Raw genomic sequence first — 13,746 nt, 5'->3', positions numbered from 1 at the left:
CTCTACCTCTATAGTACTACTGTACTCTACCTCTACTGTGCTCTACCTCTACTGTACTACTGTACTCTACCTCTACTGTACTCTACCTCTACTGTACTACTGTACTCTACCTCTACTGTACTCTACCTCTACTGTACTACTGTACTCTACCTCTACTGTACTCTACTGTACTCTACCTCTACTGTACTCTACCTCTACTGTACTCTACCTCTACTGTACTCTACTGTACTCTACCTCTACTGTACTACTGTACTCTTCCTCTACTGTACTCTACCTCTACTGTACTCTACCTCTACTGTACTACTGTACTCTACCTCTACTGTACTCTACCTCTACTGTACTCTACTGTACACGACCTCTACTGTACAGGAGTAAATATGCATTTCCTTCAGCCTGAGGCTTATTTCACTTTTTTTGTGTGAAAAGGCCTTAACATGTGCCAAAAATATAACGTTTTTAATTGTTATTAAAAAACAAACAAGCAAGTCCAGCCCAGGTGAGAAAAAGTACTGCAAATGTAATGTAACGTATTACTTTTCATAAAAAGTAACTAAGTAATGCAATTAGTTACTTTTTTTAGGAGTAACGCAATATTGTAATGCATTACTTTTAAAAGTAACTTTCCCCAACACTGGATTCATCCTCTCAGGCTCTTTTCTATGAATAGAATACTAGATTGTAGGTAAGCTTGTTTCCAACACTGAATAAAACATTGAGTGTGAGTCTTATTTTCTCATGGATGATCTTGCGCTCTCACTCAGACTCTCCAGAGACGTGGAGTCGGGCTCGGACTACAGTCAGATGTCCTCCGCCAGCAGGGCCGGCCCGGATCTCCCGCTGCTGCTGTCTCCTCTGAGCTTGTGTTCTGAAGAGCCCCGTTCTCCGGTGCTGCTCGTGTACCAGCCTCACGACTGCAGCCCGGTGTGTGCGACGGCGCTTCCCACTCATGCCGACTGTTTCCTGGGACAGAACCCGCTGCGGGTGCCCATGCTGTACCAATTCCAGCGCCACTGCGCGCGGGTCCAGGCCGAGCCGGACGAGTGTGAGGACGCAGACGTGCTTTATAAGGCGCCGTGTGGGCGGAGCCTGCGCTCGATTGACGAAGTGTTTCAGTTCCTGTGTGAGTCCGACACTCTGGGTGTGTTACAGCCGAGCAACTTCAGCTTTGATGCGCAGATCGTTCCTGAAAATCATGCACCATCTCCCGCCTCTCCGGCGCTCCTGTTCGAGCGGGACCTCAGCCGCGGGATCGAGCCGGTTCCCGTGTCTCTGTTAAACGAGGTGGACGGGACACGGGTGAAGGAGTTTCGCTACCGTAAGGAACGCTGGCCTCACGGATGCTTCCTCAGCGCGGAGCCATTCTTCTCCGCGTGCTGCGACTGCACTGACTTCTGCGCAGACGCTCAAACCTGTGCTTGTGTCCGGCTGACGGCCAGAGGAGGCGCTCATGCTTACACACACCAGAGACTGAGCCAGCCTGTGCGGGCAGGGTGAGTCCGGGGGGTTGGGTTGGGTTGGGTTACCAAATGACTTGGGTTGACCCGGAGACACTCATGCTTACACACACCAGAGACTGAGCCAGCCTGTGCGGGCAGGGTGAGTCCGGGGGGTTGGGTTGGGTTGGGTTGGGTTACCAAATGACTTGGGTTGACCCGGAGACACTCATGCTTACACACACCAGAGACTGAGCCAGTCTGTGCGGGCAGGGTGAGTCCGGGGGGTTGGGTTGGGTTGGGTTGGGTTACCAAATGACTTGGGTTGACCCAGAGACACTCAAGCTTACACACACCAGAGACTGAGCCAGCCTGTGCGGGCAGGGTGAGTCCGGGTGGTTGTGTTGTGTTGTGTTGTGTTGGGTTGGGTTAACAGATGACTTGGGTTGACCCGGAGACACTCAAGCTTACACACACCAGAGACTGAGCCAGCCTGTGCGGGCAGGGTGAGTCCGGGGGGTTGGGTTGGGTTGGGTTGGGTTAACAGATGACTTGGGTTAACCCAGAGACGCTCATGCTTACACACACCAGAGACTGAGCCAGCCTGTGCGGGCAGGGTGAGTATGAGGGGTTGGGTGGGGTTGGTTTGGGTTAACAGATGACTTGGGTTGACCCAGAGACGCTCATGCTTACACACACCAGAGACTGAGCCAGCCTGTGCAGGCAGGGTGAGTCCGGGGGGTTGGGTTGGGTTGGGTTGGGTTAACAGATGACTTGGGTTGACCCGGAGACACTCATGCTTACACACACCAGAGACTGAGCCAGCCTGTGCAGGCAGGGTGAGTCCGGGGGGTTGGGTTGGGTTGGGTTAACAGATGACTTGGGTTGACCCGGAGACACTCATGCTTACACACACCAGAGACTGAGCCAGCCTGTGCGGGCAGGGTGAGTCCGGGGGGTTGGGTTGGGTTGGGTTGGGTTAACAGATGACTTGGGTTAACCCAGAGACGCTCATGCTTACACACACCAGAGACTGAGCCAGCCTGTGCGGGCAGGGTGAGTATGAGGGGTTGGGTGGGGTTGGTTTGGGTTAACAGATGACTTGGGTTGACCCAGAGACACTCAAGCTTACACACACCAGAGACTGAGCCAGTCTGTGCGGGCAGGGTTAGTCCGGGGGGTTGGGTTGGGTTGGGTGGGGTTGGGTTGGGTTGTGTTGTGTTGTGTTGGGTTGGGTTAACAGATGACTTGGGTTGACCCAGAGACGCTCATGCTTACACACACCAGAGACTGAGCCAGCCTGTGCGGGCAGGGTGAGTATGAGGGGTTGGGTGGTGTTGGGTTGGGTTAACAGATGACTTGGGTTGACCCGGAGACGCTCCTGCTTACACACACCAGAGACTGAGCCAGCCTGTGCGGGCAGGGTGAGTATGAGGGGTTGGGTGGTGTTGGGTTGGGTTAACAGATGACTTGGGTTGACCCGGAGACGCTCCTGCTTACACACGCCACGCGGACGTATCGTTGCGATAATTAATGCGATATGGCTCAGTTTGTCAGTGAACTGCGGCTCTGTGTAGTAAATGCTGCTCCATCTGAAGGCAGGTGATGGCGATTTACTACTAATCAAGGAACCGGCTTTACTGACAAGATGCGCATAACAATGTCATGTGATATATTGGCCAGCTCTAATTATTAGTGGGTAATTTACTAGATAAATCAGAGGATCCATTAGCGCCTGCACTAAACCCTTCGGCTGATTTCTCTGAATAAGCTCTAACTTTAATAATGTTCAACCAAGGAAAAAAGGCTTCTGGGGGGTGTTTGGCTCAAGGTCATGGTGCAAAAAAGGACCCTAGGTTGATTTTCCCCTGAACCATACCTTTAAGTTGGGTTGAGTTCAGTAGAGTTGGGTTGAGCCGAGTTGAGTTTTGTTGTGTTGGGTTGGATTGGGTTTAGATGGGTTGTGTTGAGTTGTATGCCTGATCCGCATGTTAACGGTGGCTGTGATCTTCAGGTTGTTTGAGTGCGGCCCCTGGTGCGGCTGCCAGAAGAGCCGGTGCCAGAACCGTGTGGTGCAGAAGGGTCTGCGTGTGCGACTGCAGGTGTTCAGGACACTGGGCCGGGGCTGGGCCGTACGCTGCCGGGACGACCTCGACAAGGGCACATTCATCTGCATATATGCAGGTACACACACACACACACACACACACACACACACACACACGCATCACAGTTAAATAAACATTAACTAAAAAAAAAAAAGAGAAGACATTTCTCACTTTCGGATATATGAAAGAAATGTCTTATACCGTGTCCTAACTAGATAAGAGATCAGATTCCAGTGACTCTCCACAACACTGTTATTTTAGTGTCATTGAAAAACTGTTATAGGTTTTATTCATATTTTAAGTTATTATTTTTTTAATATATCCATTGGTTTCATTTTAATTTTAGTTAAAGTTTTAGTGATTTTGTTGTGTGTTTTTGACATTTTATTAGTCTATTTTAAATATGTAAAATTTGAACTAAAATCTAATGGATATCAATAAAAATGTTTTGTAGTTCAGTAGTCAACATTTGAAGTGGATCAAAACCTTTCATCAAAGTTATACATGAATTTTGAACAATACCTGTTCTTGTCTTAGGACGACTTTGATGGACTTTTCTGATCCACTTCAGATGTTGACGACTGTATATCAGTGCTACTGAGCCTCAGTGTGTTACTCTCTTTAGCGAGTGTGTTGATGCGGCGTGTGTTGTCCAGGTGTGGTCCTCCGACTGGAGTCGAGCGCCGAGGAGCCGCCGGATCTCAGCCGAGAGCCGCCCGTGTCTGATGACGAGGTGGAGGTGGTGGAGGAGTGGACTCTTCCCTCGGGCCCGAAGGAGACTCTGGACTGCTCTCCGCCACTGCATGTGCCGGTGATCCAGAGACCCGCCGATCAGCTCCCGGTCAGTGCCGATCAGCTCCCGGTCAGTGCCGATCAGATCCCGGTCAGTGCCGATCAGATCCCGGTCAGTGCCGATCAGCTCCCGGTCAGTGCCGATCACACGAGTTCAATTCAATTCACGGTTATTTGTATAGCTCTTTTCAAAATACACATAATTTCAAAGCAGCTTTACAGAGATATTACCAAGTGGCAGCATATATATTGAAAACAGCAGAGGGCCTAACACAGATCCTTGCAGCACTCCATAATTTACTGACATTATCTTAGATTGTTCCTCATTTAAGTACACAAAATGGTAACGGTCTGATAGATCCGATCTAAACCACCGTAATGCCTGCCTTAATATGTGTTTCTTCAATCCAATGAACTGCCATCAGTGTAGATGTTTCCCTGTTTCAGGAGCGGAGCGTCCCGTCGCTGGACGGCAGTGAGACAGGTACAGTATGAGCTCGCTCAACACATGCACTGCATTCAGAGCGGCTTCGGGACGTGTTTGTGTGTGTGTGTGTGTGTGTGTGTGTGTATAGAGCATGAGGTCTCGAGGAAGAAGCCCAGATTAACGCTCCCCGAATCGAACGGACACGAGATCACGTCACACAAGCATCAGGACAAAGCCTATTACCTGGACGCCTCTAAAGAAGGAAACGTGGCCCGATTCATCAACGTACGTCACCAGCTTCTCATTACGACAGAGAAGAACTTTTTCATTATGAGATTCAAAAATCTAAATTTATTGAAATTCACTTTGTAATCATTTTTAATTTGTCTTAATATTGATTTTTATTGTCATAATTTACCATTTTTACTCATTTAGTCATAATTTTGACATTTTATGATATGATTTTTTAATGTGATATATTTTACTGTTTGTCGTCAGTTTGACTTTGTCATAATTGAATTTACTCACAATTGAATTTAGTCATAACTTCGACTTGTCATAATTGCTTTTTTATATGATAATTTTTACTTTGTCATTATTTTGACTTTATTGTCAATTATTAGTCAATTTAATTTAGTAAATTTTTAGCATAATTTCTTAGTATGTCATAATTTCAACTTTGTCATAATTGATTTTTTTTGTCAATTCTGACTCATCGTTTTGTCTTTTTAGCAATAATTTTGTTATAATTTAATTGTTGTAAATTCAACTTTTTATGCCATAATTATATTGTATTTTGTCATCATTTAGATTTTTTTGTTTAATTTACTCATAATTTAACTTAATTTAGTCATAATTTCTACTGTCGTAGTTTTGACTCATAATTATGACTTGTCATTATTATGATTTACAAATGCATGATTTCTTATGTGGCTGAAATGGGCTTCCATCATAAGAACCAGTGCTAATTAAAGTATCAGTGATGGGCCGCATATTGAATCAGTCATGTTTGAGTATGTTCTTGCTGAACAGCTTGAGGAGTGATGAAAGTGAAATAATGATTGACAGTAATGCGCGTTCTTCTCCTGCAGCACAGCTGTGAGCCCAACCTCTTCATCCAGAACGTCTTCGTCGACACACACCACCCGCAGTTCCCTCTGATCGCCTTCTTCACTAACAGGTGACAATCATCAGTCATGCTTGAGATTATTACGTTCAGCATCAGTCGAGTCATCGTCTCAAAGCGTCTTCACAATGATAAACAGGAAAATAACTGAATCAATGATGCAAACTTCAGCGTACGGACAGTAGACGGCGTCTGTGTGACGCAGGGAAATAAACGTGACTGTGTTTGTTTGTGTGATTTCTCAGGTCAGTTAAAGCTGGAACTGAACTGACCTGGAACTACTCGTACACTCCGGGCAGTGACCCGGATCATGAGGTGAGCTGTCGCTGTGGCAACACCAGCTGTCAATCACTCGTCATCTGACACTCTCTGATCAACCTCTGCATTTCCTGAATCAAACCGGATGTTGTTGTGCTTCTTTGAGCTGTTTTTATGCAGCAGCCGGAGCTCAAATAAAGTTGAGTCGAGCAAAACTCTGTCTTGTTTTCTCTTATTTTAAAACATCTTGAACTACTGATTCAGCAGAAGCTTGTATACAAATGAAGAACATCACAAGCTAATGACCAATACAGGTGTAAACTAGATGAGCAGGCAACACTGAAATAACTAGACTAGTGTGGATCAGTGGCGAGTTCAACAGAAGTTCAACACAAACATGTTCTTTTGAAGGTTTCACGAGGTCAGTGAATCAGCGCTGAGGCCACAAGCATGAAAGGACCTGAAAACCACAGACATGAAACACAGATAGTTTAGATCTCATCTGACTGAGACTTTAAGTTACAGCACTTTATACAGTACAGATTGACTCCAAACAGCTTCACAGGAATAAACAATCAATTGTGCACTTTAAATATTAAATCTGAATTAGAGGCATAACTCAGATCAGTGTTGATTCAATTCAGTATGGCAATGTTGCAAATTTCAGTTATGAACAATTATATTTCAGGTATAAAGCAGCTGCACAAAAGTTGTTTAATAGAACTTTACAAGTAGCAGTTATTAGAAATGAATCAACACGGAATGGATCAGAATGACACTTGCTTTACAGCAGAATCTGACTTTGTTCATAATTGAACTTTGAGACTGAGCCCACATTGAACTGAATTTCCTTAGAGCTGCTTTATATTCAAGTTTAAAGACAATAGTCAGTTCAATGTTGAAACAATTCAGTTTAAATAACTGATGCGAACAATTAGTTCATGCGTTCATGACCTCAAGGCTAGATTACTGTAATGCTCTACTGGGTGGTTGCCCTGCACGCTTAATAAACAAACTACAGCTGGTCCAAAACGCAGCAGCTCGAGTTCTTACCAGAACCAGGAAGTATGACCATATTAGCCCGGTTCTGTCAAAACTGCACTGGCTCCCTATTAAACATCGCATACATTTTAAAATATTGCTGATCACTTACAAAGCACTGAATGGTTTAGCTCCGCAGTGCTTGAGCGAGCTCTTAACGCATTATAGTCCTTCACGTCTATTGCGATCTCAAAATTTCGGCCAGTTGATAATACCTAGAATATCGAAAATATTTTTTTAATCAAAAAATTACTTTACAAAACAATCTCTTACTTTAATTTCCCATTATCACTGTAAAGCTGCTTTGTTAAAAGCAGTATATAAATTAAGGTGACTTAACAGAATATTGTAACTGAAGATAGTAAACTCCACATCAGCAACATAAATTCATCAACTAACCATTCAGAAACGTCCTGTTGCTCTACACGTCACTCTTCTCGAGTCTCTCCATCATTGTCCGACTCCAGTTTAAACAAAACATAGAACATTTCTGACATTTTAGTGCTTGTCTGTGTGAGGGAATTGGAGCTGCTAACCAGAGGTGTAAAATACTTGAGTAATTTTACTTGATTACTGTACTTAAGTATTATTTTGGGGGATTTTTACTTTACTTGAGTACAATTAAAAATCAGTACTTTTACTTTTACTTAATTACAATTTTTAAGAAAAAAAAGTACTTTTTACTCCTTACAATTTTATTTACAGTCAAAAAGTACTTCTTTTTTGGAGATAACTTCATTCTATTTTTCCTTGCTATTACCAAACCAATTGATTTGCGCTGATGCCTAGTTTAATTAAGCTTAGTGTCTAGTCTAGTTTAATGAGATTTGTTTTCACATTTCACCAAATTGGTCAGACATGTTCATTGGTCCTTTGGAAGTGACGTCATGTCGCATCTATTACCACAATGCACAGCACCTTGACCTAGATATTAGAGAAATTATAACAGTCATTCTTAGGGGGACAATCCAGCAGCCGAAGAGCGTACCACCCCCGGCGGCCGCCATTGGCTAACAAGCCATCACCTGCTGTTAGCATTCCATTGACTCCCATTCATTTTGGTAGGGGTGTAACGGTTCACAAAATTCACGGTTCGGTTCGATACGATACACTTGTGTCACGGTTCGGTTCGGTACGGTTCAATACAGCAAAAAAAAAAAAGAAATGCCAGAGAAATTTCCTTGATTACATTTTTTTTTTTATTAAAACTAACATCATAAAGTATGATATTTTTGTACTTTGAGCAATTCTGGAGCTATAATTGACTCTTCTTAGGAGCATATAAAACAAAACAGCTCCTTGGAAAAAATGAAATTTAATAGTAGTATAGTAGTTAAAATAGTAAAATAATAGTAGTTAAAAACAAAGGTTTATTTTAGTTCAGATTAACATTTTAGGGCAGCAGTTGTATTCATAATGTCAAAATAAAACTGACGTAAGCATTATAGCCACTATTCCTGCCAAACTTACATGGTTGCAGTTTGTTACTACAGTAAATCCATGGTGAATGTTGCTGATCTGTGGACACTGGATAGTTCATTCATGGCACAATGTTTCTTCCTGGTTTCCACGTCAGCGCTGTTTGATCCGTTAATAACGGAGAAATGTGAATGTTTCTCACTAGATCTCGCAGCGATGTTGTTACTTCTGTGGCGAATTCAAATGCTTTTTTACTGGATCTCTTATTAGCGCTGTGTAGTAACAGTGTCGCTTGATCAAGATCGGCTCGCGCTGCACTGGTCCAAACTGATAAACGGCCCTTCAACCACACAATAGCGAGCAGTTTCATTCCGCTTGCATTACATTTGCCATTTGATGTTGGGCATTGTTGTGGTCGCGCCGGCGTCTCTTACATTATGAGCACGCTTGCCACGTGCAACACGCCTACATTTGAAATAACGAAATTTTGGTCGGCAGGAAAAATGGTCCAACGAACCAAACCGTTCTACGAATACGTGTATCGTTACACCCCTACATTTTGGCGTCACTTTGACAGCGAATAACTTTACATCTGAGGCGTTTGAAGACTCCATTTGTCCATTGTTTGTGGTCCAAAATCAGCCACAGGATCAAGAGCACCAGTGGCCATACCTTAGCTAATTCTTTTCTTTTAGTGGTAAAATCATGTTTAGTGGATTGTTTAAAGAGTGTTGCATACAGGCATTAGATAGTAGTATTATAGTTTGATAAATAAATACAATTAAATACAAACAGTTCTAAAGCAGGATAAAACCTTGTATGTGGTTCATTCACTTCATGTTTTTAGAGATTAAAATCTTAAACAAGAATCTCTAGTTTTCATTCTTGCTGTTACTTTTACTTCTTTAATACTCAAGTACAATTTTAATGTAGTACTTTTTTACTTTTACTCGAGTACGAATCTGGCCAGATACTTTTACTTTTAATTGAGTAAAATTTTCCCTCAGTACTTGTACTTTCACTTGAGTAACATTTTTTAGTACTTTTTACACCTCTGCTGCTAACACACACACACACGAAGCTCCGCCCTCTGTGCCGGGAGCAGCAGCTCATTTGCATTTAAAGGGACACACGAAACAATGCTTTTACTGACCCTCAAAAAGGGACAATTTTAACATGATGTAAAAAATATCTGTGGGGTATTTTGAACTAAAACTTCACACACACACTCTGGGGACACCAGAGACTTATTTTACATCTAGTGAAAAGGGCATTATACCACTGCTTTAAATCTTTCAAGTCTTTTCAACTTTTAAAAACCAAAGTTCATCAATTATGAAAGGAACTGAATTTAGTTCAATAGGGTCAATGTTGGAGTTCATCAATTATTAAACCAATTCAAGTCACTTCATTAGTGTCAATGTTGCAAACTACTGGATATGAGACTCAAACTGTGCTGTAAAGCAGCTTTACAGAAAACAATAGTGTCATGTTGTTTCAATTCAAATAACTATTAAATGTTGTAAAGATCAATTATTAAACAACTTCTTGTTGAGCTGCTTTATTTCTTAAACTAAATCTGGCTTATAATTGAACATTGACATGATTATTAAACTGAATGACTGTCTTTTTCGAGCCTTTTCACAGCAGAATGGAAGACAATAGTGCCAGTATTCAGTTAATCATTGAACCCATTTAGTTTCATTAGTGCTGCTCAATTATCAACCAAATTCAGCTTCAGCTGTAAGCAGCTCCACAGAAGACCGTGTCCATCAGCTCAACTCTGGTTCTCATCCGAGTGTCAGTGCAGTTCAATCAATATTACAGGTCTTTAAAACTCCAGGCTTTAGAAGTCTGATTAGACTAGTTATATAGGCATATATATAAAAAGCCAGATATTGTATAAAAACATTTATTAATACTATTGAGATGAAAGTGCTAAAAACATGAGTCCTCCCAGTCAGAAGTCCTGGGACTCGGCCTGTTTGCTGGTGTTCGGGTCTCGGGCTGCTTTGGTCTTCTTGGGCAGGAGTTGGGCCTGGATGTTGGGCAGAACTCCTCCCTCAGAGATCGTGACTCCGCCCAGCAGCGCGTTCAGCTCCTCGTCGTTGCGCACCGCTAGCTGGATGTGACGCGGCGCGATGCGTAGCTTCTTGTTGTCACGGCACGCGTTGCCCGCGAGCTCCAGCACCTCCGCGCACAGGTACTCGATGACCGCGGCCAGATACACCGACGCTCCGGAGCCGATGCGCGACGCGTAGTTTCCCTTCCGCAGGAGACGCGCGAGGCGGCCCACCGGGAACTGGAGCCCCGCGCGCGAGGAGCGCGACACGGACGCCTTGGGTTTCGCTGCGGTGACGAGCTTCTTACCGCGGCCAGACATGATGAGCAGATCTAGAAGAGACAAACCATCGGTTAATCGGAACTCTGGTCGAGTACCCGAAGACTTACAAGAGAGCAAAGGACTGAAGGCGAATGACAAGCAAAGTGCCAGCGAAGGGATGGATTTATCTGAACAACGCTGATTTTAAGAGTCTAGTACCTGAAGATTTACAAGTAGGCTAGTCAAGTTGCAAAGTAGAAAAGCAACTCAAGTTTATGACAAAGTCATGATTAGAAACTGAATTTGACAAGAACCAAAGTGATCGATTCATGATTCATCTGAACTAAAAACAAACTCTGATCGAGTACCTGAAGAGTCGGGTGGAGATTTACTAGTCAAGATGCAAAGTAGTAAAAGTAACTTAAGTTTATGACAGAAATAGTGATGATTATAAGTTGCATTTGACAATAAGTGCCCGATTCATCTGAACAACGCTGATCTAAAACACTAATCGAGTACATAAAGTAGATTTTTTACAAGTTGCAAATAGCAACTATTAAAGGGTGACAATTCTGATTTAAAAAGAAACAATAGAGAAAAAAAAAAAGTAAATTTACACGTTTAACAAACAAGCAGTAAAGCGGTTTAACTCACATCCGAGAACCTAATCTTTTATAACTGGATTTTAAAGAGTAAAGCAACTTAAGTTTATGACAGAAAGAGTCATGATTAGAAGTTGAATTTAACAACAAGCAAAGTGGTTGATTCATCTGAACAATGCTGATCTAAAACAAAGTTGAGTACTTGAACAATCACACAGATTTCATTATAGTCATGTTGCAAATAAGTGAAGTTTTCATTAACAAATAAAATGTGATTTAAAACAAACACTGGAGCAACACACACTTACCTGTTTAACACAAACAAGGAACAAGTAAAGCTGTTTAACTCATATCTGAGCGTTTTGTCTTTTATACTGGAGATTAATTGGGATTCATTGAAATTCACCTGTGCCAATTAAAGACTGCTGGCCAATCAGCTGTTTATCATTATATCGTAAACGATCAATTAGAGGGAGTTTTTCACATTTCAACACTTTGTAAACTTTAAGTTAAATAAATTATAGAATGCAGTCATTAAAAAGCTATTTGCTAACTTGTTTGTATTGCTAATATTTTAATTGCTTAGAACAATATTGATTGACTAAAGTATCTTGAATTTGGTGTATATAAAGTTACTTACTAAAGTTGTGCTTACTTACAAAGCACTAAATGGTTTAGCTCCGCAGTGCTTGAGCGAGCTCTTAACGCATTATAGTCCTTCACGTCTATTGCGATCTCAAAACTCCGGCCAGTTGATTATACCTAGAATATCTAAATCGACTGCTGGCGGTAGATCCTTTTCCTATTTAGCACCGAAACTCTGGAACAGTCTTCCTACCATTGTCCGGGAAGCAGACACACTCTGTCAGTTCAAAGCCAGATTAAAGACACATCTCTTTGACCTAGCTTTCACATAATACATTATAGACTTCTATAATTCAATGTTAGACTGCATAGATTAGGTCAGCCGGAACCGGGAACACTTCCCATAAATCCTGATGTACTCGTTACATCATAAGAAGAATGGCATCTACGCTAATTTTGGTTTCTGTTTATCCCAAGGTTTTCCCGCAGCCTGCCGGATCCAGGCCGTATCCAGATCTGATGAAGGACCAGCGCCTGGACACACACACACACTCCAGATCTGACGAAGGACCAGCGCCTGGACACACACACACACACACTCCAGATCTGACGAAGGACCAGAGCCTGGACACACACACACACTCCAGATCTGACGAAGGACCAGAGCCTGGACACACACACACACACACTCCAGATCTGACGAAGGACCAGCGCCTGGACACACACACACACTCCAGATCTGACGAAGGACCAGCGCCTGGACACACACACACACACACTCCAGATCTGACGAAGGACCAGAGCCTGGACACACACACACACTCCAGATCTGACGAAGGACCAGAGCCTGGACACACACACACACACACTCCAGATCTGATGAAGGACCAGCGCCTGGACACACACACACACTCCAGATCTGACGAAGGACCAGAGCCTGGACACACACACACACACACTCCAGATCTGACGAAGGACCAGAGCCTGGACACACACACACACACACTCCAGATCTGACGAAGGACCAGAGCCTGGACACACACACACACACACTCCAGATCTGACGAAGGACCAGCGCCTGGACACACACACACACACACACACACACACACTCCAGATCTGATGAAGGACCAGCGCCTGGACACACACACACACACACTCCAGATCTGACGAAGGACCAGCGCCTGGACACACACACACACTCCAGATCTGACGAAGGACCAGCGCCTGGACACACACACACACTCCAGATCTGACGAAGGACCAGCGCCTGGACACACACACACACACACACACACACTCCAGATCTGATGAAGGACCAGCGCCTGGACACACACACACACTCCAGATCTGACGAAGGACCAGAGCCTGGACACACACACACACACACTCCAGATCTGACGAAGGACCAGCGCCTGGACACACACACACACTCCAGATCTGACGAAGGACCAGCGCCTGGACACACACACACACACACACACACTCCAGATCTGATGAAGGACCAGCGCCTGGACACACACACACACTCCAGATCTGACGAAGGACCAGAGCCTGGACACACACACACACACACACACTCCAGATCTGACGAAGGACCAGCGCCTGGACACACACACACACTCCAGATCT

At 43.7% G+C, this 13,746-nt stretch overlaps 2 protein-coding genes across 7 annotated transcripts in view; one reads left to right on the top strand and one right to left on the bottom strand.

Moving 5' to 3' along the window:
• Nucleotides 1-6,362, top strand: part of setdb2 (SET domain bifurcated histone lysine methyltransferase 2) — a 15,172-nt gene extending 8,810 nt beyond the window's left edge. For 2 of the 6 annotated variants that reach the window (XM_081361012.1, XM_081361013.1), the window contains 7 exons: nucleotides 762-1,490; nucleotides 3,448-3,617; nucleotides 4,198-4,466; nucleotides 4,781-4,817; nucleotides 4,909-5,045; nucleotides 5,852-5,940; nucleotides 6,132-6,362. In XM_081361012.1, coding sequence (XP_081217138.1) covers nucleotides 762-1,490; nucleotides 3,448-3,617; nucleotides 4,198-4,466; nucleotides 4,781-4,817; nucleotides 4,909-5,045; nucleotides 5,852-5,940; nucleotides 6,132-6,249 — 1,549 coding nt within the window. In that variant the 3' untranslated portion in view covers nucleotides 6,250-6,362. Of the gene's footprint in view, nucleotides 683-761; nucleotides 1,491-3,447; nucleotides 3,618-4,197; nucleotides 4,467-4,780; nucleotides 4,818-4,908; nucleotides 5,046-5,851; nucleotides 5,941-6,131 lie in introns of all 6 variants that reach the window. The other 4 variants (XM_081361017.1, XM_081361014.1, XM_081361016.1 and 1 more) reach the window with 4 other exon arrangements.
• A 4,138-nt stretch (nucleotides 6,363-10,500) lies between these two features.
• LOC308687619 (histone H2A-like) lies at nucleotides 10,501-11,873 on the bottom strand. The gene is made up of 2 exons (XM_081360285.1): nucleotides 11,838-11,873; nucleotides 10,501-10,998 (listed from the first exon to the last, which is right to left on the bottom strand). Exon 2 carries the CDS (start codon nucleotides 10,985-10,987, stop codon nucleotides 10,565-10,567), a length of 423 nt encoding a protein of 140 aa, XP_081216411.1. The 5' UTR covers nucleotides 10,988-10,998; nucleotides 11,838-11,873; the 3' UTR covers nucleotides 10,501-10,564.
• Nucleotides 11,874-13,746: the final 1,873 nt, after the last annotated feature.

This window comes from Scardinius erythrophthalmus (genome assembly GCF_964197995.2).
Source record: "Scardinius erythrophthalmus genome assembly, chromosome: 3".
Lineage (NCBI taxonomy): Eukaryota > Metazoa > Chordata > Actinopteri > Cypriniformes > Leuciscidae > Scardinius > Scardinius erythrophthalmus.
The sequence above is the reverse complement of the archived record's forward strand: the minus strand, read 5'-3'. Positions and strand labels throughout refer to the sequence as shown.

What these genes read in the sequence shown, in the direction of transcription:
- LOC308687619 (XM_081360285.1), bottom strand. Translation starts at nt 10,987, where the DNA reads ATGTCTGGCCGCGGTAAGAAGCTCGTCACCGCAGCGAAACCCAAGGCG.